The sequence below is a fragment of the Onychostoma macrolepis genome, chromosome 13 (assembly GCF_012432095.1).
Source record: "Onychostoma macrolepis isolate SWU-2019 chromosome 13, ASM1243209v1, whole genome shotgun sequence".
NCBI classification, from domain to species: domain Eukaryota; kingdom Metazoa; phylum Chordata; class Actinopteri; order Cypriniformes; family Cyprinidae; genus Onychostoma; species Onychostoma macrolepis.
Genome location: NC_081167.1, coordinates 987,513 through 1,014,564, shown reverse-complemented (window position 1 = coordinate 1,014,564; position 27,052 = coordinate 987,513). Strand labels below are relative to the sequence as shown.

Sequence of the window (27,052 nt, the reverse complement as noted above, 5' to 3'; positions counted from 1 at the left end):
CATCAAAGCTGACTTGCCTGTGAAAATGGCTAAAAAACAAAAGCTAAATTTGCTATCTCCAGCTAAAAAGAATTTAGATTTCATTGGGCGATTTCAGCGTGTATGAATGAAGATTTACCTCACCACTGAACATCACAGAGAAGCAGCATTTAACGACCCTGGACCACAAAACCAGTTTTTAAATTGAGAATTCATACATCATCCGAAAGCTTAATCAATCAGCTTTCCATTGATGTATGGTTTGTTAGGATCGGACAATATTTGTCTGAGATACAACTATTTGAAAATCTGGAATCTGAGGGTGCAAAAAAATCTAAATATTGAGAAAATCACCTTTAAAGTTGTTCAAATGAAGATCTTAGCAATGCATATTACTAATCAAAAATGAAGTTTTGATATATTTACGGTAGGAAATTTACAAAATATCTTCATGGAACATGATCTTAATATCCTAATGATTTTTGGCATAAAAGAAAAATGTATAATTTTGAGCCATACAATGTATTGTTGGCTATTGCTACAAATATAGCTGTGCTGCTTATGACTGCTTCTGTGCTGCAGGGACACAGATATGAACATGGACGTGTGTAATTCTGAGACCGTATTTGTTGACAGTCCTTTTTCTCAACAAAAAGTGTTTCCAAACTACTTTTTTGTGACGTACTGAAGTATCAACACAGAATTTATGAGTTGGCTGTTTTCTCACTCACAGAAATGATCTCAGAGCACAAGAAAAGTATTATGGGTAAAAAGTGATAGATTAATACTAATTAAAGCAGCAGCAGCTCTGTATTTGTAAATGAGTCGTACAATTTTAATTTTTTAGTTAACATTTGGATTAATTGGTATTTAAATACACCCAAATAAGTAAAGTTAGAGCAGTGAGTGTTCTTTTTTTTTTTTTTTTACTTTGTCAATATTGTTGATAAAAGCCCTTAATTACCAGTTTCATCACTGTATATGTAATCTAAAGGTTAAATTAGTCATGTGACTTACGGCTCATCAACACAAACCCATTTAGACCAGTGGCAGAATTAATATGCAAAACATTGGAACGTTTTTACAGAACATTTATATTTAATAATAGTCTACTGGTGTTATACCGTCAGTCATTTTGAATTACCTTGAAGTTTGAGATTTTTTTAAAGCATTTTCCTCGTATTATTTCTGAAAATATGTATAAGACAAGTTTGTACAAGATGTAGTTGTAGTTCATGCATTTTTTTCTGTAAAGATATTTAACAAGTGATTTGTTTAACATTTACATGTTGACAACTTCATGTGATGCACTTGGGTTAGAATTTTCTTTAACTAGAGGCTTAATAAAGAAAAAGTTACTTGAATCATGTTGTAGTTACATTTTCAAGGTGACTAGATAAAAATTGTAAAAAAAAAAATAATAATAATAATAAAAAAATAATAGAGAATCTGTCAAACGTTAAGATTTAAAAAAAAAATTGCCATATCACCAGTGTTGGGGAGTAACTCATGTAACTAAATTACGTAATTTAATTACAAAATAAATGTAATAGTAATCAGTTACAGTTACTGAGAAAAAATGTGTAATTAAATGACTTACTTATGAAATGTTAACAAATTATTTTTCCACACACCCACATACAGATTTAATCGTTTTCTTTCATAAATTGCATTCACTGCTCTAAAATATAAGATACCAATGTTTCAGGAGTTAAGGACACATGCTTATTCGATAACTGTTTTATTTCCTATTTGGGTTTATGCATATGCTTTATTTTTTAAGATTAACTGTTTTTTCCAAGACATCGTTAGATGCCAGTGTTTCCTGTCAAAGCTGTGCAAAAATGAGCTGCTAAACTATTTCTTGTTAGGATTTTCTTGTTATGAAATCTGTATTTAACCTCAGAATGACCTCAAAGTAAGTCTGATTTTGTGGTGGCTGTGCTTTAAAATTAAATGATTATAATCTTAATTCAAGTGATGAAGGATTTTAAAAGTGACAGTAATCAGAGCTGAGTACTTCTGTAAGGTTAACCCTGCCTGGTTTACAGGTTTGAAAATGATTAACAGTTGAAAACATTCGAAATTAAGAAAGGTAATCAAATAAAGTAATTGAAATAGGTTACACTAATTACATTTTGGATGGGGTAACTTGTAATCTGTAACCTAGTACATTTCCACTACACTGCATATCGCCCAGCTCTAGAGGAGAGTCAAGCCTTATTTAGTGCACTTACCGGTGGAGAGGGAACCTGTCCGGTGACCTCCGGTGGCTTCATGCTGAAGCTGTCTTCTGGAGCCTCGTGCTCAGCGCCGCTGGGATACGGAGGAGGAGGATACGGAGGGAAGTCCTCCGGGAAGCTGTCAGGAGGAGGTGGAGGAGGAGGGCTGTCCGGCTGGGGCGGTGGAGGTGAGAGCGGAGCGTGGGACTGCGGGGCCGGGTGTGGGGGAGGTGGAGGAGGCATGTCCTCTCCTTCGGTCTCTGGGGCCGCTGTGGGCTCCGCCGGCTCAGCAACAGCCTGCTCTGCTCCCTCCAGTGAAGCTTCATCCGCTCTCTGAGGATCTGCGGGCGTCTCCTTCTCCTCTTCTCCTGGAGGAGTCACCACGGTCTCCATCGCAGCCAGAGTCGTCTTCTGGTACAGCAGCTTCTGGATGTTGGGGCCGCCCGGGCCCTCGGGCTCCGTGATGGAGCTGCGTTTCTTCAGGGGCCTCGGCGCGTTGTAGAGCTTCTTCCTGAGGGCCTCGAGGTCGACGTCGCTCTGGTGCCGGTAGGGGTTGGAGATGAAGGGCAGCAGTTTGGTGGGACTCAGAGGTCTGGGGATGCGCTCGCTCTCAGAGGCTCCAGCGCTGGGGTCCTTCTCTGTTTCGGGGGCACTGGACGAGTCCAGGTACGGGTTCTCTGGGTGCTGGTTTTGCGACGGTTGGCCTGCGGGGGTCACTGGCTTCCCATAAACTGCATGTGCATCAAGACAAAAACAACTGTCAACTAAACAAAAGAGTAACAAATAACGTCATGTGTTCTTACACTTTTATCCAAAGCCACTCGTTACCAACAATTCAATTCAAGTTTATTTATACAGTGCTTGTCACAATACAAATCACTGCAAAGCAGCTTTGCAGAAAATTTAAGTTTCTATTTTAAAGTTTCTACATTATATTTAGTTGTAGCTTATCAGTGGTGACCATGTCAAATTGATGTCCATATGGCAGAAATGTACAGTAAAATTCACGCAGTTAGTTAATGACATGTAATCAATCAGACAGTGAACACTATTAACTGCAATGATTATATGTTGCGATTAAACCAACAACACTCAGTGCACAATGTAAAGTTTATTAGAAAGCCAGATTAAGGCGCTGGGATAGACTCAAGCCCCCCCCTGCTCTTCTGTTGTTCTGATTAGGGTTGGGGATCGAAAATCAATTCTAAAATCGGATACTTAAGGTCAGGAATCGGACACTTGTTGTAAAGTTAAGATTTCAATTCCACCAATCAATTCCTGTGTGCACATCTTTTATTTTTATGTGGCAAAAAGGGTTGTTAAAAATGTATTTGTATTTGTCTTTGAATCATTCATTCAAGAGATTCATTCAAAAACACTGAGTCATCCAGTAATGAAATGAGTCAATCTTGAGTGAGTCATTGAATCATTCCCTTCAGAAATTCCAGAGATTTTTTACAGAATTGTGAGAGAACTACAACCTCCATTAAAAAAATTTATCCAGAATGGTGCAGCTCTATTTTGCACACAAAAACGACTTAATCGAGTCCAGTTTTTATGTAGCCGACTGATTTTTGTTCATGGTATTCAGCAGCAATTAAATGTTTTGCAAAAAGACACACAAAGTAAATATGTGTTTGGCTTTTTTTTTTTTATTTCTTTTTTATCCACATTGGAATCGAAACTGGGAATCTATACGAATCGGAATCGGTATTGATAAAGTTAAAACGATACCCAACCCTAGTTGTGATAGTGTTGCAGCATCTATTGTTCTGGTGTGAGTTTGATGTGAAAGGATGAATCCAGTCATGTATGTATTCATCTGTCTGCTACATGATTTGGATGTCCTGGTGAACAAGCATCTCTCACCGCTGATGAAGTTGCTGCCGCGGTTCTGGGCTCGGCTCAGCGCTCCCTGCGCGGTCTGCGGCTGCGTGTACATGGAGTAGATGGAGCTGGTGGTGAGCATCTGTGGCTTGTGCAGGAGCTGCCCGCCAGAGTCTTTGGCTCCAGGAGGCTCGGGGCTGAAGGGGTATACAGTGGCAGCTGGGGGAGCTTCCAGTTTGGAGGGCAGGGGTAAAGTACCACCAGACTGGACGCCAGCGGGCGGCTGCTGAGCGGGAGACTTACTCTTCCCAGGGAAGGTGCCGGCCGTCTTGCCGTATCCCATCTGGCCACCAGAGGGAATGTTGGCCTGTTTTGGTTTAGAGGGAACTGGAGGAGGAACCTTGACCGTGTTCCTGACAGCGCTCTGAATGAAAGGACATATCAAAGTGTCACTGAGGACATTTAAAGGAGTCATGAACTGAGAAACCAAACTTCCCTTGATCTTTTGACATAAGAGGTCATTGTACTATAAAACGTATTGTCAGTTTCAGAACTCAAAACTTTGTCGTTAGTCTAAAAACAGCTTATATTAAAGGCAGTCTGCCAAAACGACAGCTTGTGGAATGCTCTACTCTGTGATGTAATAGTGTAGATAAGCACCGCCTTCGCAGAAGATCATCAACACCTGCTTCCACATCGCTGCCTGTTTAGCCCCGCCCACTGATTCCACGTCGCTGCCTGTTTAGCCCCGCCTACCGATTCTGCATCGTTGCTTGATTAGACCTGCCCACCGATTCCACATCGCTGCCTATTTAGCCCCGCCCATCAATTCTACAGCGCTGCCTGTTTAGCCCCGCCCACCGAATGTGCAGGTCTGTCTCTGAAGACAAGTCACTGTGCAGTGCCAAGTTGTGGAAAAAGTCTTTCATATCGTTTAATATGTATTGAGTTATTTATGCGTTTTTGACCTAAATCACAGGAGCATTTATTTATGAGGAAAGTAAGCAGTCAATCATACACAACTATTAGCCAATCACAGCAGTGGGTGTTTACTTCCTAGTCTTCAATCCTCCACGCCTATTCAAACATAAATTATGATGTTTTTTGATGTAAAAATCTTGATAACATTATAAGTGGACCTCAGAGAACAGAACAAAAACAGAGGCAGTTCATGACCTCTTTAAATGTCAACCTGGTATTGTTCAGGTATTAAGAAAGTATTGAACACAAGAGGACTTGTATTATGAAATGCAATTCGATATGATGCCTGGGCACTACCTGGGCGTCTCTCGCAAGGTCCTCGCTGCTCTGGTTCTTCCGTAAAGAAGCTGCTGGTGGATCAACGGACTCAAACATGGAGGCCGGACGCACCCTGGGGTCCCGCTTCAGTACATCTGTGTTATCTGGTATGGGGAGCAGAAGAATTCACAATACATTTAAACACATACTAACTGGGTGTTATACATCCAACGGGGATGCGAGTGGAGGGTCACCTTGGTTTTTAGATGCCTGGGTCACCATGCGGGGCAGAGTGGACGACCCAAGATTACTGCCCGTCTTCGTAGCGGCCGAACTCCAGTTAGACATCTTTGAGGACACCTTGCCTGAACGCAGACAGAATTACACTTCAGGCTCATTCTGATGATAATGGTCACATTCAGACTGCATAGGAGTGAAGTCCCTTAAACTGCGTCATCATGAACACACAATAACATATGTAGCAATAACCTCACTGAAACATGAATGTTAACACTTTATCCTATCTGGTGTTAGCCGATTTTAACAAAAGACATATTAGCAACCGGAAACACTATTTTGATGACATTTGTTAAGTTGCTGCACTTGAAGGGATAGTTCACCCAAAAATTAACATTGTCATCATTTACTCAACCGAACACTTAAAAACTCAAACACAAATTATTTTTAATGAAACCTGAGAGATTTTCATTCCTCCAAAGAAAGTCCATGTAACCAAAACCGCACTTGCTTGGCGCTTGAGAACAATCCCCGTGAGCTTCTTTTGACGCGCTCTACGTATTAGTGTTGATCAGTGATTATAAGTGAATCAAGCTTTAAATTTATCTTTGTAAAGTGATTATGTCTCTTCAGAAGACTGCTTGATTAATGTGGATTACTTTTACAATCTCTTTACAAACTTTTGAAGCATCAAAGTTTTGTATACATGGATATTCCAAGAAAGGATGGAAACCTCTCAGGTTTTATGGAAAAATAGTTGCAGAAGATGAACGAAATGTGTGATGAATTAATGTCTTCTGGGTCTGGAGAGACATGAGGAGTAAATGACCATTTTTAATTTTTGGGTCAACTGTCCCTTGAAACAGAAGGCTCTCTCTAAATTAATGGGTTAGACAATACTGCATACTGGACCACAGAATGAAAATGCTGTCTTTTCTGTAGATTTGTCTATTTTACAAAGGCAAAATAGAGGGGTTTTTTTATTCACTTGTCAAAACCTAATGATTTACACATACACACTGAGCAGACGCTGTTATCCAAAGTGGCTCACAATGCATTCAAGTCACTGTACACATTTTAATCAGTATATGTGTTCCCATGCAAATCAAAGCAAGGACCTTGGTATTGTGCACCGCAAGGTCCTTAAAAGAATAAAAACTGAAATTGACACTATATTTCTATAAAATGATCATATCAGTTGCATACAGTATGTAACAATTGTTTTCTATTTAGAAAACAAATTGTTATGGAACATCTTTTTTTTTCTTCAGTTTTTGCAACTGCATTATTTACGTACAATGTGAATCATAAAAAAATAAAAAAAAATTTTTTTTTAAATGAAATTATATTCTGGGATGTTTTTCATGTAGTTCTGAATTATATATCATTTGGTTTTTATGTGTGTTTTTGGAAGGAAGCCTAAATTTGCTGTGAGGAAAGCTCACAAAATAATCAGTTTTGTGTTTTATAATTCTCTCATCCTCAAGTTTGAGGCTCAGCATGGTCAGACATTACTTTTGCTTCCACTATGTAACAGGACTCTCAAATCACAGTCTTATTGGGTGAATCCCATTTCTCTGTCTTACCCCTTCCCCTTAGTTTTGCGCGTTCACGTGAGAGTAAGGGCTATCCCAATTCTCGTTTTGATCGAGGGTAGGGCTAAGGGAAGTGGTAGATACCCCTTAAAACCAAGCATTTTCGCGAGCTTACTTGAAACCAAGGGGTACCCAGAACATACTGCGCAACCGGCAACAATGGCGGCCAGATCATCAAGTATTCAAGTATTTTCGGCTTAAATAATTTATTTAAAAATTACGACAGTCTTGTTTTGTGCTCAAGACAGTCCTGTACATATATATTTGCAACCATGTTCTTAATTGAAACGTTTAAAAAAAATCGCTAGTTTGCTACGCTAACGTTACATTGCTGATTTGCACAACAGTCCCGCAGACTAGCCTTGAATGGACTCCATGCATGTCTACAGTTTTAACAAGTTTGTAAACGATCCAAAGTTTGTGATCAACACTTGTCGGCTCTGGTGACGTAGCAGCCAGCTAGCGACGGTATGATGACGTAAACGTAACCAAGTGGGGTCTCATTTCATAGTGGTATGTTTTCACCCCTAGCGCTTACCACTCGGTTTCAAGGGACAAGGGCTAGGGGTAAAACGAAGGGCTGGGGTAAGACGAAGGGGAAGGGGTAAGACAGAGAAATGGGATTCACCCTTATTCTTTTGTGAACGTCTATTTGAGCTTCTCTATTAATCTTTCTGCCATTATCTGAGTAATTTCGACTCCTTGACAAAAAGCTGTCTATTTTCAAAATGCACCAGGATTATTCCTTAAACCAAAGCAATCACTTTGAGCATGTCATTCAAGCTTGTGGGAGTGATGGTTAAGGGTTAAATAAATCACTCAACATTTTCAAATTAGTCATACAGACACTACAAATCCATTTACACATGACTGCATGAGTGTAATACTGCAAATCATTATGTTATATGCTTTGTAAACGTGCACTTCATCGCTCTCTCGTGCACATGCGAGATTCATTGATCCTCACACGTATCCTCAACATACCTACAGATTCAGTAAAGGAAAAAACTCTGGAAAAAGAATACAGTGGATAAAGATATGAAAAGACATTTTAACGATGTTGCACAATGACCACAATTACTTCACTATAAGAGATGGAAGGGGAGAATGAGATGTGTTCAAGCCTAAGTTACTGTATTCTTGTAGATCTGTACATTATATTGTAGATCTGTATATTTGTTATTTTAGTTTTGATAAAGCTGCTAGCTGTTCATCTGTGTAGTATTTTGGCTGGATGCACAAGATTGACACTGTTTTGTACAAAAGTTATGTGTGCATCACAGAAAATTACAGTCTCTCAATTAGAACCTAACAAAGATACAGGGAAATCAGATCAACATGGTTTTGTATGCATGTTTGCCATCTCTACTGTTAACTTGCAGTAAACATGAAACTTTAGAATTATACAGTATATAGAGCATTATAGTACCTTTTTAATAATTAGACCACACTAACTAATCACTAGGGCTGTCCCCAACTAAGGATTTGTCTGGCCGCCTAGTAGTCATTCATTTTAAGCATTAGTCGACTAATCGCACATTTATTTATAAACCATTTAAGTCATAATACCGAGCCATTAATTGCCTACATTGCCTAATAAGCGCTCAAGCACACGCATAAAGCTTGTCACAGCGCACCAGCAGAAGTAATGATTATGAATGTGTCAGGGAAAAACAGTAAGGAGGCTGCATTAACATTTTAATAATTTGATAATCTAGTGCTTTATTTGTTTTCAGCTTCAGAGATGAAGTCGGCGTCACTGACTCGTCATCTCCGCAGTAGTAGACGCACCCGTGTGCATGTTTCATATGTGACCCTGGAGCACAAAACCAGTCATAAGCAGCACAGGTATATTTGTAGCAATAGCCAAAAATACATTGTATGGGTCAAAATGATCTATTTTTCTTTTATGCCAAAAATCATTAGGATATTAAGTAAAGATCATGTTCCATAAAGATATTTTGTAAATTTCTTACCAGAAATATATCAAAACTTAATTTTTGATTAGTAATATGCATTGCTAAGAACTTCATTTGGACAACTTTAAAGGTGATTTTCTCAATATTTAGATTTTTTTTTTTGCACCCTCAGATTCCAGATTTTCAAATAGTTGTATCTCAGACAAATATTGTCCGATCCTAACAAACCATACATCAATGGGAAGATTATTTATTCAGCTTTCAGATGATGTATAAATCTCAATTTGGAAAAATTGTCACTTAAGACTGGTTTTGTGGTCCAGGGTCACATATGGATTACATAATCTGAGAATAGGCTATTTGTTTTCCATTTCACTCTCTACAGATATATTTTTCTGTGTCTGTAAGGCAAAGATATACACAGAGTTTCGCGCTAAAGTTCATGGAGACCAAGACGCCAGAAAGCTCATCCTGTTTGCTTTCATTATTTTACAAAAGCGCAATGTTTTGTTATTATTGTGAGTGCACACAACTAAACATAGAGTCTTTACAGATTTGAAAGATGTATTACTCTTATCTGTATGACCAAAAATGAGGGAGTATTTTAAGAGCAAGTGAGTGCAGCAGCGCCTCCATCTGTCCTGCAGTGAGCGCTGTTCAGCTCCACACTCCACACACACACTTGAACAGCGCACATTTCTCCGTTAACATTAGATTGAGCGGCCATGTTAAGTTGCTAATACTTACATATTTCAGATGATAAGCCATATTTGAGGTCGATGAATGATAGGCGAGCGTTTGGATATCCTGCGCGTACTGTATTATCACAAAGACCAGCCGTTAACGATCTGTCCGTCACGGACTGTGTGACTTCACCTGTGGATTTTTATTGTATTTTTTTCTGCGACTAATAAAATTTTTGTTCAACCAAGCCTCTTCTGGCCGACTAACGGTTAGTCGACTATTAGGGGACAGCCCTACTAATCACACTAAACAGACAGCCCAGTTCTCTCGGGTGGGTAAACGGGTGATCTGCAAACCTGAGTCCGGGTGAGTGCTCTTGTCCTGATGCAGTACAGTTGCTGTGCCATCTGGGTAAGCGTGTTTAATGAGCAGGTCCTGTTTATTGGGGCCCCTGGGCATCGTAGAGGACTGGATGTAAGGGCCGACAGCAGCCACACGGGACGGTCCTGTCTGCTGCACTGTCTGGGCTTCTGAAGGCAACTGGAATAAGAACACATCAGCAGTGAAACCACACACCGATCACGACAGAACAAGGACAATGTGAAATCACAACGGACTCTGTGTGCCTGATACTGATCTTACTGTGCACATTATTCCAAATATTGAGCTTTTCTAAAAATCTAAAGCAACAGTAAATCAATTTGATAAAATAACCTGTGTTAAACCTCTCAAGTACCTGTATCCCTACTTATAAAATCTGTCAAATCTGCCCATGATCCTGTTCTCTTTGGAAATTTTCAAAATGCTCTTTTACAAACGGCTGTGTTGGAATGACATTTGGAAATTTGTCATCGGGATAATTTTTGGTATTCCAAAAGTAGTACATTTTTGATATTTCAAACAATAATTGAAGCTGTAGCTTTGTGCATTTAAATGAAACTTTGTATGAAATGTGTGAACATGTTCTGAAGGCCCCTGTTTTTGGCTAAAAATCACTCTAAAAACTTGATTCTTCTGACTCATATGTACAATGTAAAGTTCATAAAATCAAGTTAATGTGAAAATTTGTTTCTAATTTTCTTAATTTATTTATTTTTTTGGATTTTTTTAAGCACTCAAGGTTGAACTACATATTTATGTTCACAATATCACATGGCCAAAAGCCCATAGAACCGTTTTATACTGACAACTGACAACTACATTACATTGATTGTAGGCATGTGACGGTATCAAATTTTCATGTTGGCGATAATTGCTAAAGCTTTTATCATGGCATACGGTATTACCACAATATTGAAATAGCCTAGGTTGCAAAAAAAGTATAAAGTATACAGTATAACAGGTTTAATAACTTTTTCCGGTCACACTTTATTTTAAGGTCCAATTCTCGCTATTAACCTTTTGTTTAGTTTAGTTTATTTGTTTTTAAAGCACAGAGGCTGACTAAAGCCGTGCTGTACACGAGTAAAATAATAAGTCCAATATAAAAATCCGATATAAAAATAATCAAAATCAAAAGCAGAATTCACACAAACCAAATTTGAAACCGAAATAAAAATCAACAATTGGAACACGTTGAAGGCTAAGGAAGTGAGTTTTAAGGAGAGATTCATTCTAATTTGTACAGGCAAGCACCGAAAAGGTGCCTCAATAAACTGAATGTGCTCCTCCTGAACTTTGTTAATAAAACATACATTTTTAAGTTGCTTTGGAATAAAGTGTCTGCTAAATGCATGACTGTAAATGCAGGCTTGTAATTGGCATGAATGTATTAGCTGGTGTGAACAGGAGAAATGGCTCACGCTGACAGGAAGGTTCTCTTTCTGCTGTAGGGCAGCTTTCTTCTTCCACAGGCGATCTCGCAGCTCACCGACTCGCTTGTCCATGCTGGCCACCTCCTGGTTCCTCTTGTTCAGGTTCTCTCTGTGCTGCTGCAGTTTAGTGCCCTGCTCCAGGTTCATGTTCTTCCTCATCTGGTGAACACACACACACACACAGGTGAGATGTTTCAAACAGAGGCCTGAGGCTGTGATCTTCACCTCCTCGGCTCTTACCTGTAGTTCCCTGTAGAGTCTGTCCAGCTCGGCCACAGAGCTGTGGTTACTGTGAAGCGCATCCAGCTGGCCGTTTTTTAGGGTCTCCAGCTGTTTGCTCAAGTCTTCCACTTTAGACACGGCGACTACCAGCTCCTTCTTCTTCTGAAGAAGCAGATTGTTCATCTGTTCCACCTGCTCGACTAAAACAAACACACGCACAGAATAACTTCCACCGCCTGAGCTCAAGATCCTTCAGCCTGCACTGAAAACACTGAATATGAGATGATCGCTTTCATGCACACAATAATATCCAAACGAGTCACATGAATGTGCTCATCTTTAGATGCCCATGTATGATGCCCCACACGACATGCAGACAAAAAATAGTTAAGGTGGCCACATTGTACTAAATCATTGGCTCGTTTTATTAATTTATTAACGAGGGAATGAATTAGGGATGTAACGGTGCACTCAGAGCCAGTTAAAAATTTTAAACAAATGTGTAACGATTCACTGTCATCAGAAAAGTTTAGCATTTCTGTATAATGCATATTAAAGCAGCAATCAAGGAAAAACTGTATTGCTGCTGTTCCATAAGCACCACCTGCTGGCAGAGAGTGAATCTGCATCTCATTTAGCCCATCTGCTGTTTTTGTTTTGTTCAGATGTTTTATGTAGAATAATTTCACAAAGCTAAAGTCAGACCATTTTGAGATTTCTAAATTATTCAATCTAAATTATTAAATTAAAAACTGCTCATAATGCATGTCTGCAGCCTCTTTGTTTGTATTGTGATTAAAATGCAGTGGTTGCTTCTCATTTTAAATGGAAAGCGCACAGATAAAGCCTTAGTTTGTTTATATGAAGAGATTTATGTTAATTGTGTTATTTATTTGATTTGGAATTTGTTTAAAACATTAAATTTAGTTAGAAAACATGTCAACTTCACAAAGAAAAGTGCAACATTTTGTCTGAGGATTAATAAAAGGACGCCTTTTCATTTATAATTTGTCCTAAATCTCAATTTGTTAAAAAAAAATGTGAGAAAATAATATTGTGAAATCAGTATCGTCAATCGTATCGCATCATGAGTTGAGTGAACCGTCCCTAGAATGAATAAGTACAGCGTGGCCATGTGGGAACTAATTTTTCATTTGTGGCCACAAGCGAGGGAACAAATTAATAAAATGAGGGAACAAACTCTAAATTTGAGGCCACAATAAATATGTTTTTGTCTAAATATATGTTTGCACCACGTAAACACTTTATTCAGAATATACTGTATCTGCTCATGTCCATAAAAACAGATTCAGAGATTTGTAAGATCAAAGCTCTCGATGACAAAAATAAATATGAACGATTTAAATAACTTGAATGGCAGAAGAAAGCAGAAAAAGAATGAGATTCGTTTATTCAGAATAAGCTGTGAAGGTGAAAGAATATAATGCAGCCTGAATATTCCTCTAGCCGTACACTTTTTTGAGCAAGATGGACATCGACCGGTGAATGGTGTGCAGTGTTAGGCAACACAGTCAATGAATGAGTTTATTATTAACTGTCAAATAAATAATTCATGGCTGCTCTAGAGCTTGCTATCTTTTGCGCTCAATAACAAGCACTGAATTAGGGGTGTGCCCGAAGCCGAATACCTTATTCGGGAAGGCACAGATAATGGCTTCAAAAACGAATACCGGATAACGAATAATTCTGCCCGAATACTCGGCTGAGGCTGCAGCACAGTCTGGTGTTTGCTAGATAACAGGTGAGCCGGGGATCAGCGCCATAATGAGTGTGTGAAGTGAATGAATTTAAACTTTATGAATGAAAAGAGCGCAAATCAAACACCGCTTGCTGTTGCCTCTCCGTGCATCTCTCAGAAATCAGAGCTTGGCAAGAGTAATATCAACTAAAATAATACATCATACACGTTCTATTATTTGTGTATATTTAAAAGCCAATGATTTAAACCTTATAGGCTACGATATGATACACGAATGAATGGAATAAGCACAGCGCGATCACCAATCAAACACGTTACGCGTCTCTCAAAAACAAAACAAAACCAGCCCTCTGTCAAGAGTAGGCTAATAATCAGCTTAGATACAGATACATTTTCTACTAGGCCTACGTGTTTGCTTCTTTATCTTTTTCTGGTTTGCATGGCACACGCACATTTATTTAGTAAAGTAAAAAAAAAGACTCGTTTAAAGAGATCTGCGTAATGAAAAAGTGCGCCTTAAATTAATTCAGTGGTGTTCAGATGATTGCTAAACGTTTGTCATGAAAGCTCTCTACTTGTATGATCAATTTATTTTTAGAAATTAATTTTATATTTTAGAACACTGAATAGGGCAAATAGTCAAAACAAATATTTTTTTTTCCCAGACCTGCAAAAACTGCGCAGGAACCGGTGAGCCAAAGGAAATCATGCTGTTTTACATAAACCTCTAAAATTACAACGAAGTAACAAGTGTGTGAAGTAAATGAGTGTAAACTATGAATGAAATAAGCGCAAATAAAACAGCAGTGTTGCACTTGCCTTTTTCCATGCATTTCCTGGAAATTACTTTCCATATTTCTAAACTGCATAGGAACCCTTACTGTTTTAATTAGAAGATATTTAAATATGTATTTATCGGATCACGAAAGGTCCCCAAAACGGGACTCGAACTCGCGTTCCCTGAAGCATAACCACTACATAAATAAACGTTATAATCATAAAAAATATATATTTTAGTTAAACATGGCATATTTGTTCAGTGATAACTACGGGAAAAAAAGAAAGGCTGTAAAACCACAGACATAACGGTCTTATCAAGTACAACTGTACGAAGTTCCGGTTCAAGCTCCGCCTACTTCCGGTTTTATCCGAATACAGATACGAATAATTTTGTGATTGTTACAGATACAAATACGGTCTTCGCTGCACACCCCTACTAGGAATGAATTGCATATGTTTCCAAGCACATTTAGGAAATTACTGTATGCTTACATTTAGAATCATTCTGTGCTTTATAAATGAGGAAAAATTTTAAACCAACTGTCAAGCAACTCTTACATGGAGTGCTGAATGCATCGAGGTACTTTGAAAACGTCATTACGCAGATCTCACTTCAATCTCCAAAAAACCCGTTACATCAGCAGTAAGATCGTTAGAGCTCATAATGAGCGGCGCTGTGATGCTCACCGAGTTTCCCATTGCTGAGGCGTTTCTGCTCCACCTGTCCCTTCAGAGCTCGCACCATCTTCAGCTGCGCCTCCTGTTTCTCCACCGTGTCCCTCAGATGCTGCAGCTTCTTCTGCTCCGAGGACGTCTGCAGCTGCCTGTGCTCCTGCTGCTTCAGGAAATGCAAGCGCTGCTCCTGCTCAGGACAGTGAGAGGGCAGGTTGTTATTTTCATAATTTTTCTTATTAAATAACAAAGACACTTTAATTTCCCCGTTCTAGTGTGTTATCCTGTACCTTGGAGGCCAGGAGCTGCTGCTGGGTGTCGATCTGATGCTGCTGTCTGGCAGACATGTCCTGCAGCTCTGCTAGAGTCATGTCCATCCACGGGTTGCTCACCTGCACAACACAACACACCAACATCAGCCTCTGAAATCCTCACATGCTCGTCCATTTCCTGTTCAACTAGACTGCATTCCTCTCATGCCTTCATACGTGCGAGTCAAACTGAGGACTACGTTACACGAGGAAATGAAAGGCACACGAGTGCAGGCACTCACTCCATTCTCCGGCCGTCTGTCTGTGGGCTTCTTGACGCCGTTCCTCTTCTGATTCCAGGTCCTGGAGTCTGAAATACAAACACAAGCTCAAGCCCAGTGATACTGCAGAAAACACCTGAGCGCAAGCCTGAACGATGCCAACTTCAATTTAGAAACTCTGCTTAAAGACACTGATCAGTGTAACGCATTACTGTAATCAGAGCACTTGTTAACGTAAGGTTCGACTGATAATGGATTCTGCCAATGCACATAACTGATGTGGGAAAACTTTAAAGGGGTCATGAACTGAGAAACCAAACTTTCCTTGATATACTATAAAAGCATCCTGTATGTTTCAGAACTCAAAACTTTGTCATTAGTCTAAAAACAGCTTATATTGGAGGCAGTCTGCCAAAACGACAGCTTGTGAAATGTTCTAATCCACTCTATGATGTAATAGTGTAGATAAGCACCGCCTTCGCAGAAGATCAACACCTGCTTCCACGTCACTGCCTGTTTAGCCCCGCCCACAAATTCTACATCACTACCTGTTTAACCCCGCCCAACGATTCTACATCACTGCCTGTTAGCCCCGCCCACTGATTCACGCATGTAGTGTTTAGGAGAGAGGCGACTCCAGGTCTACGCAGAAACCAAACAATAAAGATGTTGCAATTTGTGTCAAAACCCAGCCCTACTGTTGTATTACAGTGGACTGCTGTACATGTGCATTTGCTGCTGCTGTAAAGCAGTTTATCCTTTTGGCAGAATTTCGCACCTGCTCAACAAACACACACACACACACACACACACACAATCCCAGAGCAGATGTTTGGGGAAGCGTGGGAAAGAAACACCACGGTCATATCCATCTTTCACTATAGGCGTGTTTGCAAAGCTTCTGTCTAATTGTGACATAAATAAATATTCCCTACTGGCACCAGAGACACAATCTCAACAGGGGTCAAACACTGGAAAAGATGCGACCCAACACAAACACATGCTCAAGAGTAGGAAGCGTCACAATGCCTCATGCTATTTAAATGAAGGAAAATAATTATTTAACTATTTTTAACTAGTTGGAAATACATAAAGAGACTGATTATTTATGTTACAATTATTATTATAAGTAAACAATGCATTCAATATGTTTAAATATTTTTTAGATCCAATTAAAAAAAAATGAAGTTAAGAAACTCAAAGAAGCTGTTGAACATATTCAGCAAAAACACACTTGCTTCTCTTTTCCACTGCAGCACTCAAAGCTCAGGTCTATTCTGACATCAGCTTGTCAGATATTTCGTCCTGTCCATTATCACTATCAATAACAGGACGATTCAGCGGATTCACTCCCGTAATTATGAAAAATTTGTACACATTGAACAAAGGTCTCTTCCCATATATGTAAGAATCCTTCGGAAGGTTTGCAGAGACAATGCTCTTCTACAACTAAGAAATGCAGAACATTTTAAAAAGTCAGCATAATCTATTTTTTATTCCATGTGATCCTGTTTTTATAATCTCTCCCTTCACAAACACAGACCAGTGAGCGAAGCCAAACAGACAGCGAGGCATTGATCCATGTCTGTGCAGGCGGTTACGTAATAAAAACAAAAAAGCAGAAAACAAGTTGTTTTGGGAGCTTGGTTTCAGTAAAAAAGTTTTGAGTTTGTTTCTATAGCACAACGATCTCTCTTATGTCAAAAGATCTGATTTCTCATTTCATGACACCTTTCAGCATATTAAATGGCAAAACGTTTTACTATAGAGTTGTGCAATGTTTTAAAAATATTGTTGTCCAAAGTTGTTGGAGCCTAGCTGTTACCTGAAGGAAGAGCAAGTAAGATCATAATTATTTTATTATGTAAAACATCTAGCCACCCTGTAATTAAACTTCATAACAACCAGCCATTTTTATCAGCTGCTGCAATTTGATTGGTTGTTGGCAGCCATTTCTGTTGACCTTTGCTAAATAATTGAAGGATGTTAAATATAAAAAAAATCAATAATATTTTGTCAAACACTGACACATTCCTAAGTCATTTTGACTTAACTCACACAGTGAATGTACTTATGTGTGTGAGTTTTGGGATCACAGAGATTCAGGACATTTATTTTTTTGGATTAAGTATCTCTGCAAGACTATATGCGACAGAAGTGAATATACCAATCCTTGCGTGTACTTGGGCAGCAGTGAACACTACAGTAAGAGCTTACCTGTCAGCAGGTTGGGTGCTCTGCCTCGACGCAGAAAGAAGCGGACCTCAGGCCTCTGCTGCCCCCACTGCAGCAGCAGATCCATCATCTTCTCGCTCTCGCCTATCGCCCGCTCTGCATTCAGTCACACAAACACAAACACACACATGCATGCATCAAACACCCAATTAATTAAAGGAACATTTATTTAGCACTAGCTATTCATGGAACAAATGTGTGGCAAGGTTTAAAGGGGTGATTGATTGCAATTGCACTTTTTTAATGTTAGTTAGCGTGTTATGTTGCTGTTTGAGCATAAACAATATCTGGTTTTGTGGTCCAGGGTCACATATGCATCACAGAAGTAACAGAAATGATGACGCTCCAGGAAATCCCTATTATGGACAAAGGCATCCACAGGGCTCTAAACTGCGTCCAAAATGGTCGCATTTGCAACAGTTTTTTGAGAATGTGCGAGTTAAAATTTGAGGTGGTCACATTTGTCCGAGTGCATGGTCTGCTCTGCTCCATAAAGCACCACGGCACAGTGCAGCAAAAATGCTGCAAATACTGAGGAAACGATGGCAGACGGAGGATTTGGTTTTCAAGCGAAATGTAAAAGTAAAGTAAAAGACCGCTTCTTAAACCAGAGAAAGTGAACATGCAAGCACCGCCACCGACAGCCTGTTATTTTTTGCTTTTCCTTTAGTTTTGACTTTGAAAAGCCTGTTATCTTTGCTGTTTACCTCATGTTACGCTATGAAGTCTTTCTTTTACTACTTAAACTTAAATGGATACCTGGACAATTTTAAATCTGGTTTCCGAGCACATCACAGCACAGAGACAGCACTCATTAAGATAATAAATGATATTCGCTTCAATTCTGATTCAGGCAAAATATCAGTTCTGGTACTACTAGATCTTAGTGCTGCGTTTGACACTGTTGATCATAACATACTTCTAGAGAGACTGGAAAACTGGATCGGGCTTTCTGGGATGGTACTCAAATGGTTCAGGTCATACTTAGAAGGGAGAGGTTATTATGTGAGTATAGGAGAGCATAAGTCTAAGTGGACGTCCATGACATGCGGAGTCCCACAAGGCTCAATTCTTGCACCGCTCTTGTTTAGCCTGTATATGCTCCCACTAAGTCAAATAATGAGAAAGAACCAAATTGCCTATCACAGCTATGCTGATGATACGCAGATTTACCGAGCCTTATCTCCAAATGACTACAGCCCCATTGACTCCCTCTGCCAATGCATTGATGAAATAAACTGTTGGATGTGCCAGAACTTTCTTCAGTTAAATAAGGAGAAAACTGAAGTCATTGCATTTGGAAACAAAGATGAAGTTCTCAAGGTGAATGCATACCTTGACTCTAGGGGTCAATCAACTAAAAATCAAGTCAAAAATCTTGGGGTGTTTCTGGAGACAGACCTTAGTTTTAGTAGTCATGTCAAAGCAGTAACTAAATCAGCATACTATCATCTCAAAAACATTGCAAGAATTAGATGTTTTGTTTCCAGTCAAGACTTGGAGAAACTGGTTCATGCCTTTATCACCAGCAGGGTGGATTATTGTAATGGTCTCCTTCCAAAGAAGACCATTAGACAGCTGCAGCTCATCCAGAACGCTGCTGCCAGGATTCTGACTAGAACCAGAACATCTGAGCATATCACACCAGTCCTCAGGTCCTTACACTGGCTTCCAGTTACATTTAGGATTGATTTTAAAGTACTTTTACTCGTTTATAAATCTCTAAATGGCCTAGGACCTAAATGCAATGCAGATATGCTCACTGAATATAAACCTAACAGACCACTCAGATCATTAGGATCGAGTCAGTTAGAAATACCAAGGGTTCACACAAAACAAGGGGAGTCTGCTTTTAGCTATTATGCCGCCCGCAGTTGGAACCAGCTTCCAGAAGAGATCAGATGTGCTAAAACATTAGCCACTTTTAAATCCAGACTCAAAACTCATCTGTTTAGCTGTGCATTTGTTGAATGAGCGCTGTGCTACGTCCCAACTGATTGCACTATGTATAATCACTTTCTATTCTTAAATGTTTTAAATTCTTTTAAAATCAATTTTTAAACCACTTTGTTTTTATTGTTGATTTTTATTATTTTTAATTTCTTATTATTTTTAATGACTATTTCACTTCCTTTTATGTAAAGCACTTTGAATTACCATTGTGTATGAAATGTGCTATATAAATAAACTTGCCTTGCCTTTTAACTTTTTTTTTTACTTCCTCAGTGTTTGCTAAACGTTCTGTAATTTATTAGTCAATATATAACACAGCATGTGGTGTATGCCGTGCCTCGTCTTATTCGATTTTGTTAATAAACGTTATATAAGCTAGTTTGTCATTGTAGCCTACTGTTTTATTGTTGTTGTGCTTTTCAATTCCATTGAATCCATCTTTCAAGCATTTGTTTTAGTCTTAAAAAGACACTGAATCATTGACTCACTGGATTCGTTCAAAAACGTGGATTCGTTCAGTAACGAAACACCACTGTGTTGCTCATAGACACACAACACTTCTGCTGTGGCTTTGAGCAAAAACAGTCCATATTTTGTCTTAAATCTAAAGTCACTTAATTTTTAACTTCTTGTTTATTGAAATACTATTGTATAAAATCAGTGTCACATTGCAATCATGTTGATATTTATATTCGGGGGAAACATCATGGCCGTATAATGTTGCTCATCTAAATCATATTTTGTAAATATCTCACTCAGGCTGTGCAAGCCTCATCAGGCACGACTTAAATACATTATCAGTCGCCGTTTACACTGAATGCCTGCACCGCTGGCAATAAAAGGATCGGCTCGGAATCGGCTAGACGTGAGACTGACCGGCCGGTCACCGATCCAGACCGGTCATGTGAAGAATCGGCCGATTCCGATCACTGGCCGGTCAATCGGTGCATCTCTATTTCTAACATTCAACTGATGTTGTGGAGCAAAAACAAGATATAATGTTCTTTTTTTGGTTGAGAAACGGTTCTCATTACAAGTCATTATAAGGTAAGATGTTTGGCATGTGTTGCTTTTTCAAATGCTCGTAATAAACAGGAAGGCGTTTCCTCATCTCAGCATGTAGAACTGCAGACCAGAGATGTTCACAAGTCTTTAACTCGAAGTCCGAGTCCAGTCTGAAGTCTTTGTCGCTGGAGTCTGAGTCGAGTCTCAAGTCATTTAATGGCTCGCTAAAAGTAAATCTCACTCAGAATCCTCATGTCTTGAAATCTTCCTCTTTATGAAGCTGTTTTATAGACTATAGACAAAATATATGATCTGCTTTGTAAAAAAAAAAAAAAAAAAGAGGTGTTAAGATGTAAGGTTAATATACATCCAGCCTGTTATATGCTATGTTTTAAACCATTACCATGTTCAAAACAGATTTCTGTAATCAAATTCTATAATAAGAGTCCGATCTACCACGACACATAAGGAAATATGTGACACAAAACCATACAAACAAAGCATTTCTTTATGATATAAGTAAGGGGTATTCTCTATATTTCCAGCCAAAAAAATAAACACATGTATTGTATATTTACATTTAGATACATGCGAGGCCATGTGACAGAAAAAAAATACTGTTTCTGTTCAGGGTTTTCCTCCTGAAATCTATACTATTTAAATATTTTAATTAAAATCATTATCTACTAAAAACAATGTAGCTACAATAATCAAAACGTTCTCATCTTGAACAAAAAAGAAAAATAACTAGCAGTTTCCAAGTTTAAGTTCTATCCTAGACATCTAACAACAATTTTCCCAATTATAATTACATGAACTGTTCTTAGCCTACAGATTAATAACGCTAAATGTAGATCAGAAACGTCTCGTCACATCTGATTTGAACAGTCAGAGTCATAGGTTATAGATAGATAAATAGATAGTATGAAAAATAATTATATTTGCAGCATTGTTTTTTTTTTTCTGCTGTTTTAGTGAAAGTAATCTATAATTTTGCTGCTCACCGTGTTTCTGTTGTGATCTGCAGCTCTTGAATAAAGCGCGTTTGGCTTTAGATAAACATACTACAGGATATAGCACTGAAAGATATTTGCCATAAACGACCCGAGCGCTTGTTATGTGATCCGCTCCGCTGTTTCAACACGCTGCTCACTTGAAATAGTGCTGTGTTACGGCTCGTGGTCCGGATGGATGCCATCCGCCTTTTGTATTTAAGGATAAAAGACTCGAGTTGCTTCACGAGTCCTTTTCCTCGAGTCGAGTCAAGTCTGGAGTCATTTCAGGTTGAGTCTGAGCACATTTGCTGATTGTCACATGCATCTCGTCAGTAAATTGTTCTGTAATTGGTATTAAATCGCCATCACCTGTTCTCAGATGGAGCGGCATTTAATACACAGAGCCGTAGTTCAGTGACAAGCTACGCAATATGTTCAAAATCGCAGATGAATCGCATGCGATTAATTGCACAGCCCTACGCAAAATACCGTACAGGTTGGCAGGTCTGCTGTTATATAGATCTAGATTTAATATGTGCCCCATGTTCTTTGAGCGCAAAGCCATCTGTAAGGCACAGGTCAGAGGCTGGTGAGGGCGAGGAACGCCCCATTCTTCTCTAAGCTCTCACCTGAGCCTCTCCACACTTCAGCCAGGTGGCAGCTGGCATCGCCCGGCTCCTTACACAGCTCCAGCACGTCTCCACACATGGTCTCGGGCGTGATGGGCACCTCTGTGAAATGCTGGTCATTGTTACTGAGGTACACAGTCAGGAACATCTGGAAAACATAAGCAGACGTGGAGGCTGAGAGGCGGGCGGGAGAGTTTATCACACGGGCTGATCGCCTCGATTCCAAGCAACACTGTAATGTTAAAGACATCACACCACCGCTGCACATTTTCTACGCCTCTCTCTGATTTAACACACATGATCATCAGCTGGTTAGGAGAGAGAAAGACATGCAAAATGTGCAGAGCAGTGAGCTGTCAGGATCAGGACTGAAAATCAGTGCAATATGTGACTCTGGAGCACATAAGCAGCACAGGTATATTTGGAGCAATAGCCAACAATACATTGTATGAGTCAAAATTATTACTTATATGCCAAAAATCATTAGGATATTAAGTATAGATCATGTTGAATGAAGATATTTTGTAAGTGTCCTACAGTAAATATATCAAAACTTGATTAGTAATATGCATTGCTAAGAACTTCATTTGGACAGCTTTAAAGGAGATTTTCCAGATTTTCTCACAGTTGTATCTCAGCCAAATATTGTTCGATCCTAACAAACCATACATCAATGGAAAGCGCATTTATTCAGCTTTCAGATGATGTTTAAATCTCATAAGATTGACCCTTTTGTCTGGTTTCGTGGTCCAGGGTCACATATGTGATGCTGCTGGTCACACGACAATGACACCATGACCGATGAAGTATTACACTCATACTACATTATGAAATAAACTTATTTAATGATCATGAAGTACCTGCTGAGAGACTATTTGATTTCTGACAGCCAATGAAGACTCCTCCTAATTAATTAATACAGTCAACACGCTAATGGATCCAAATTAACATTGAACAATCAATTCTGGTGATTTCCATATAATAATAACATCACAATCTTGTCAATACCACGTAAGGATATCATGTAAAGAACGTAAAATAACCGGTTTCTTTTATTTGTCCTTGTAAGGAGTTAAAGTGATTGAATGTCTGGATCGTTTGCAGTTGCATTATTATGAATTTGGAAAATAAACATGACAAATAAAATAAAAATAGTTTGAACGGCAGACAGGTGGATTGACAACACAAGATACAATCCTGATGTATTATAATGTCTGGACTAAAGCACAATGATAGGTAATAAAATAACGTGAAATTATTTCACTTACAAGTTTTTGCTTTATTATTACAACAACGCATTAATATCATGTTACTTCATAAAATCCGCATCGAACATTAATCTAATACAACAGTCACATAAGCAACAGGTGACAGCATTATAGGTAATATCTATCTATTCAGAAATACAGTGTTTTCCTGAACTTCTCAAGTTATATAACGCTAAATGAAAACAAGAAAGCAAAGTCTCGCTCACCGGCATCATTTTCGCGTCGCGCTGAGGGTGTTTCGATCCGGATCGGACTGTGTGACGGTTTACTGCTTTAATCAAGTTAAAAACTCGGTTATATGTGAAGAAAACCCGTCCTGTCCTGTTTGAGATCAAAGAGTCCCGAGAGGCGTGACGTCACCGGCCTTCCCAAACTTTCCTTCCGCGAGAGTTTTCCTTCGCGAACATCGGACGCCTCGAATACCGACGATGTTTTATTTACCACAGAAGCGCTCAAATGTTCAGATGACAAAACAAGTTGACGTGGATGTGATTTTCCAGTATCTCTTATCACAGTTCAAAGTGTTTCTCGTTCTCTGTCGCTGTTAGACGCCTGTTGCTGCTGCTCGCGAGCGTGACGTCACCCCTCTGGAACACCTCGGGGGCGGAGCAAGATGGCGGCCGATAAACATGTCGTTTTTTGCGCTTAGAAAACTATTTTGCTCTGTACCCCACATATATTTAATAATATTTAATACAGCGATGTATACATAGCCGTTGGGAGAGCGAGGCTTTTCGAAAGGTTTGGAAGCGCTCGATACTGCGCTCGCTGAGGACTTCTGCTGGTAAAGACGCGCAAGTGCAGCGAGTAAACAAAGTGTTTCCACAATATAAACAAAATACAAACTACAATATTTCGGTCATCCAACTTTTAAAAGGCTTTTAAAATATATCCCTGCTAAAAAAAAACAAAACTAAAAAAACAATAGAAGCCCAATAGAAACCATCACAGAAATTCCAATGGTTTCCATTAAAATATCATTATAAACCACAAAAATTCCTTTTTGTAGTGTGTTTTGGGCATTTTTCCAATAGTATTTAACATCCCACCAATAGAATCCATCACATACCAGTAGACACCATTATAGTTTCCATTAAAACCAATACAGTTCCCATTATAACCATTAAAACCATTACATTTTCTATTGGTTTTTCCAGCAGGGATGCAGTACAGAGCCAACTAATAATGACCATAACAGGTGGCCAATAGTAATAGAGTGGACAATGCCACAGAAACAATTATTATATCCACAATAAAGAACTCCACCTAATGGAGAGGCATTTATATAACAGCAAAACCACAATACGATATTGTAAAATAAAACAACATAAGTAACAGGGGAAAAGACAGCAGGCTACATCTTAGTTAGACATTCTGTACATTTTTACTCCAGTCCCGTGTGCTTATAATCTACTGCATCATTTTGAATAAAATGTCAAAAGGGCCATTCTGGTCTGCCGATACACTGTTAAAAATGAATCGTGGGTCTTGTAATTTACATTAAAAAATTAAGGTGATAATTAAAAATAGTGAGTATTTTTCATTAAAGAAATTGTGATTCAGTGTTGTATAGAAAATATTGAGGACTTTTTACTAATAAAACCAAGAGATGTGTTTTCCTCATTTTTTTAGCTTGAATTGAGGAACTGATTAAGATTTATTTTAAGAGAATTAGCTCGATTTTGCGGTTTTATTTTAGAGGTGATTGTTAGTTCCCAGCATGCTTTGCATATGGCTGGATATGGAGAGTACATTTTGAAATTAAATGCTATTGTATGTGTTTTGGAGTGAAGGGAAATCTATTAATGTTTAATGTTCAGTTATGTTTGACATTTGAAAGAGTTTCTGTTACATTGAAGTCTCCATTGTGCAGACGAGTAGAGCTTATGGTTATGGATACTACTCCTACAAGGTATAAAGCCTTGTTCAATGAGCAGTAGCTTTGCTCGTGCTAGTGCAGTACTTTCCAGTATTTCTCAAGTATTTTCCTACTTTAGCTGTTTAGCGGTATACAGTCTTTTAAATATACAAAATAACTCAAAGTCAAATACAAACAGGCCTCACTCAAAATAACAGACTTTTGAGAATCAACTTAAAATAAATGAGCACATTTCACAAATTATATAAAATTCAGTGTGTCATAGATTAATTAATTTAGGAGATTTTACATGATTTATTCAGGTAGATTCCATTAAAAAAAAAAAAAAAAAAAACAAGCCTTAAAAACTACTCAAAAATATGAAGTGTAATATTGTTACCATAATTTTTTTAAGTAAATAGCCCGTTCCATTTTTGTACAGTGTACACTGTTAAACTCCTGATTCTCCTCCTCTGCGTTCTTCCAATACCAGAGTCATTCCTGGGATTCGGGGCCTTTTGTGTCCCCAGTAAAGATCATGATATAATTGCTTTAAAATGTTCAACAACATCAATTTTAAAGTTGTCTTTGACATAAAAAACACCTTTTGAACTTTAAGCACATTTAAGTTTTTATTTACGGTATATATAATTCTAAACATTTTACAGCATTTTAAACAAATTTGCATGAAACTGTCAGAAATGTAGCAAAATATATGAAAATTAATAAGAAAGAATGAATTTATTAAGCACCCCATCACATTACCTTTAGTCCAAACAGAATTCCACCTTTTCTTAAATAGGTGATATTCCTTGTTGTTACACCACAGGCATAAAGAAGAAAATATAATATATATACAACATAACCACTTCATTTGGGTTAAAAATGTTAGATTGTTGCAATTACAAACCAAGATGCCTCTGAGTATGCTGTGATTTTGTTTTATTTGTATATTTTGTAACACGTTGTCTTTCAAATGCAATTAAAATGTAGGCCTACATTTAAAAAAAAAAAAAAAAAAATGGTAAAGGTTTTAATATTCTCTACAGAATATATATTTGCAAACTTTTTTTTTTTTTTATGAATTATTGGTGTTTACAGTTATTTTAACTGTTGCGAAGTAGAATGACGCCAGTTGTCACAAATGACCAGACGGTGGCGCACTTCCGGTTGAAACGAATGATTCACTCATTTGAGTCAGATCTGTTTAACGAATCGGTCAAACTAGTCTCGTCTCGGTTCGCAAATCAGTCTGAATCATTTGGACAGTTCCCGTGAATTTGACTTGCTTTAAAACTATAACGCGATACGAAAACAAGGAACAAAAATGGCAGATAAAGTGGGATATTTACCTACAATACACTGAAAACGAGGCTGAAAGCGACCTGTCGCGTGCCAGTGATGAAGAAGGTATTTTTTAAAATCAACACTTGCAGGTTGTGACTGAGGTAAAATCATTTTACAAACAAAATTATCAAAGCAATAATGAATGAATGCTGCACACTATCAGTATTTCAAAACTTATCTAAAAATAGATTAATTCACAACGATTTGGTCCCATGATCTTCATCAGGCATATAAATATAATCAAAACACGCAAAAGCACACAGCACTTATTTTGTTGTAAATGTACCACAGTGTAAAGCTGGGTGTATAGTGTAAATGCC

At 38.4% G+C, this 27,052-nt stretch overlaps 1 protein-coding gene across 1 annotated transcript in view; it reads right to left on the bottom strand.

Annotated features, from left to right (window-relative positions):
- The window catches only part of tp53bp2a (tumor protein p53 binding protein, 2a), a 29,487-nt gene extending 5,304 nt beyond the window's left edge, over positions 1 to 24,183 (bottom strand). Inside the window, exons 1-13 of the mRNA XM_058795693.1 lie at positions 23,734 to 24,183; positions 22,260 to 22,407; positions 17,660 to 17,773; positions 15,464 to 15,531; positions 15,201 to 15,302; positions 14,926 to 15,100; positions 11,757 to 11,938; positions 11,505 to 11,675; positions 10,059 to 10,242; positions 5,522 to 5,632; positions 5,307 to 5,431; positions 4,071 to 4,452; positions 2,217 to 2,932 (exon numbers count right to left, since the gene is read on the bottom strand). Of these exons, the coding sequence (XP_058651676.1) occupies positions 2,217 to 2,932; positions 4,071 to 4,452; positions 5,307 to 5,431; positions 5,522 to 5,632; positions 10,059 to 10,242; positions 11,505 to 11,675; positions 11,757 to 11,938; positions 14,926 to 15,100; positions 15,201 to 15,302; positions 15,464 to 15,531; positions 17,660 to 17,773; positions 22,260 to 22,407; positions 23,734 to 23,742 (2,487 nt within the window). The 5' untranslated portion in view covers positions 23,743 to 24,183. The remainder of the gene's footprint in view (positions 1 to 2,216; positions 2,933 to 4,070; positions 4,453 to 5,306; positions 5,432 to 5,521; positions 5,633 to 10,058; positions 10,243 to 11,504; positions 11,676 to 11,756; positions 11,939 to 14,925; positions 15,101 to 15,200; positions 15,303 to 15,463; positions 15,532 to 17,659; positions 17,774 to 22,259; positions 22,408 to 23,733) is intronic.
- Between the last annotated feature and the right edge of the window lie 2,869 nt (positions 24,184 to 27,052).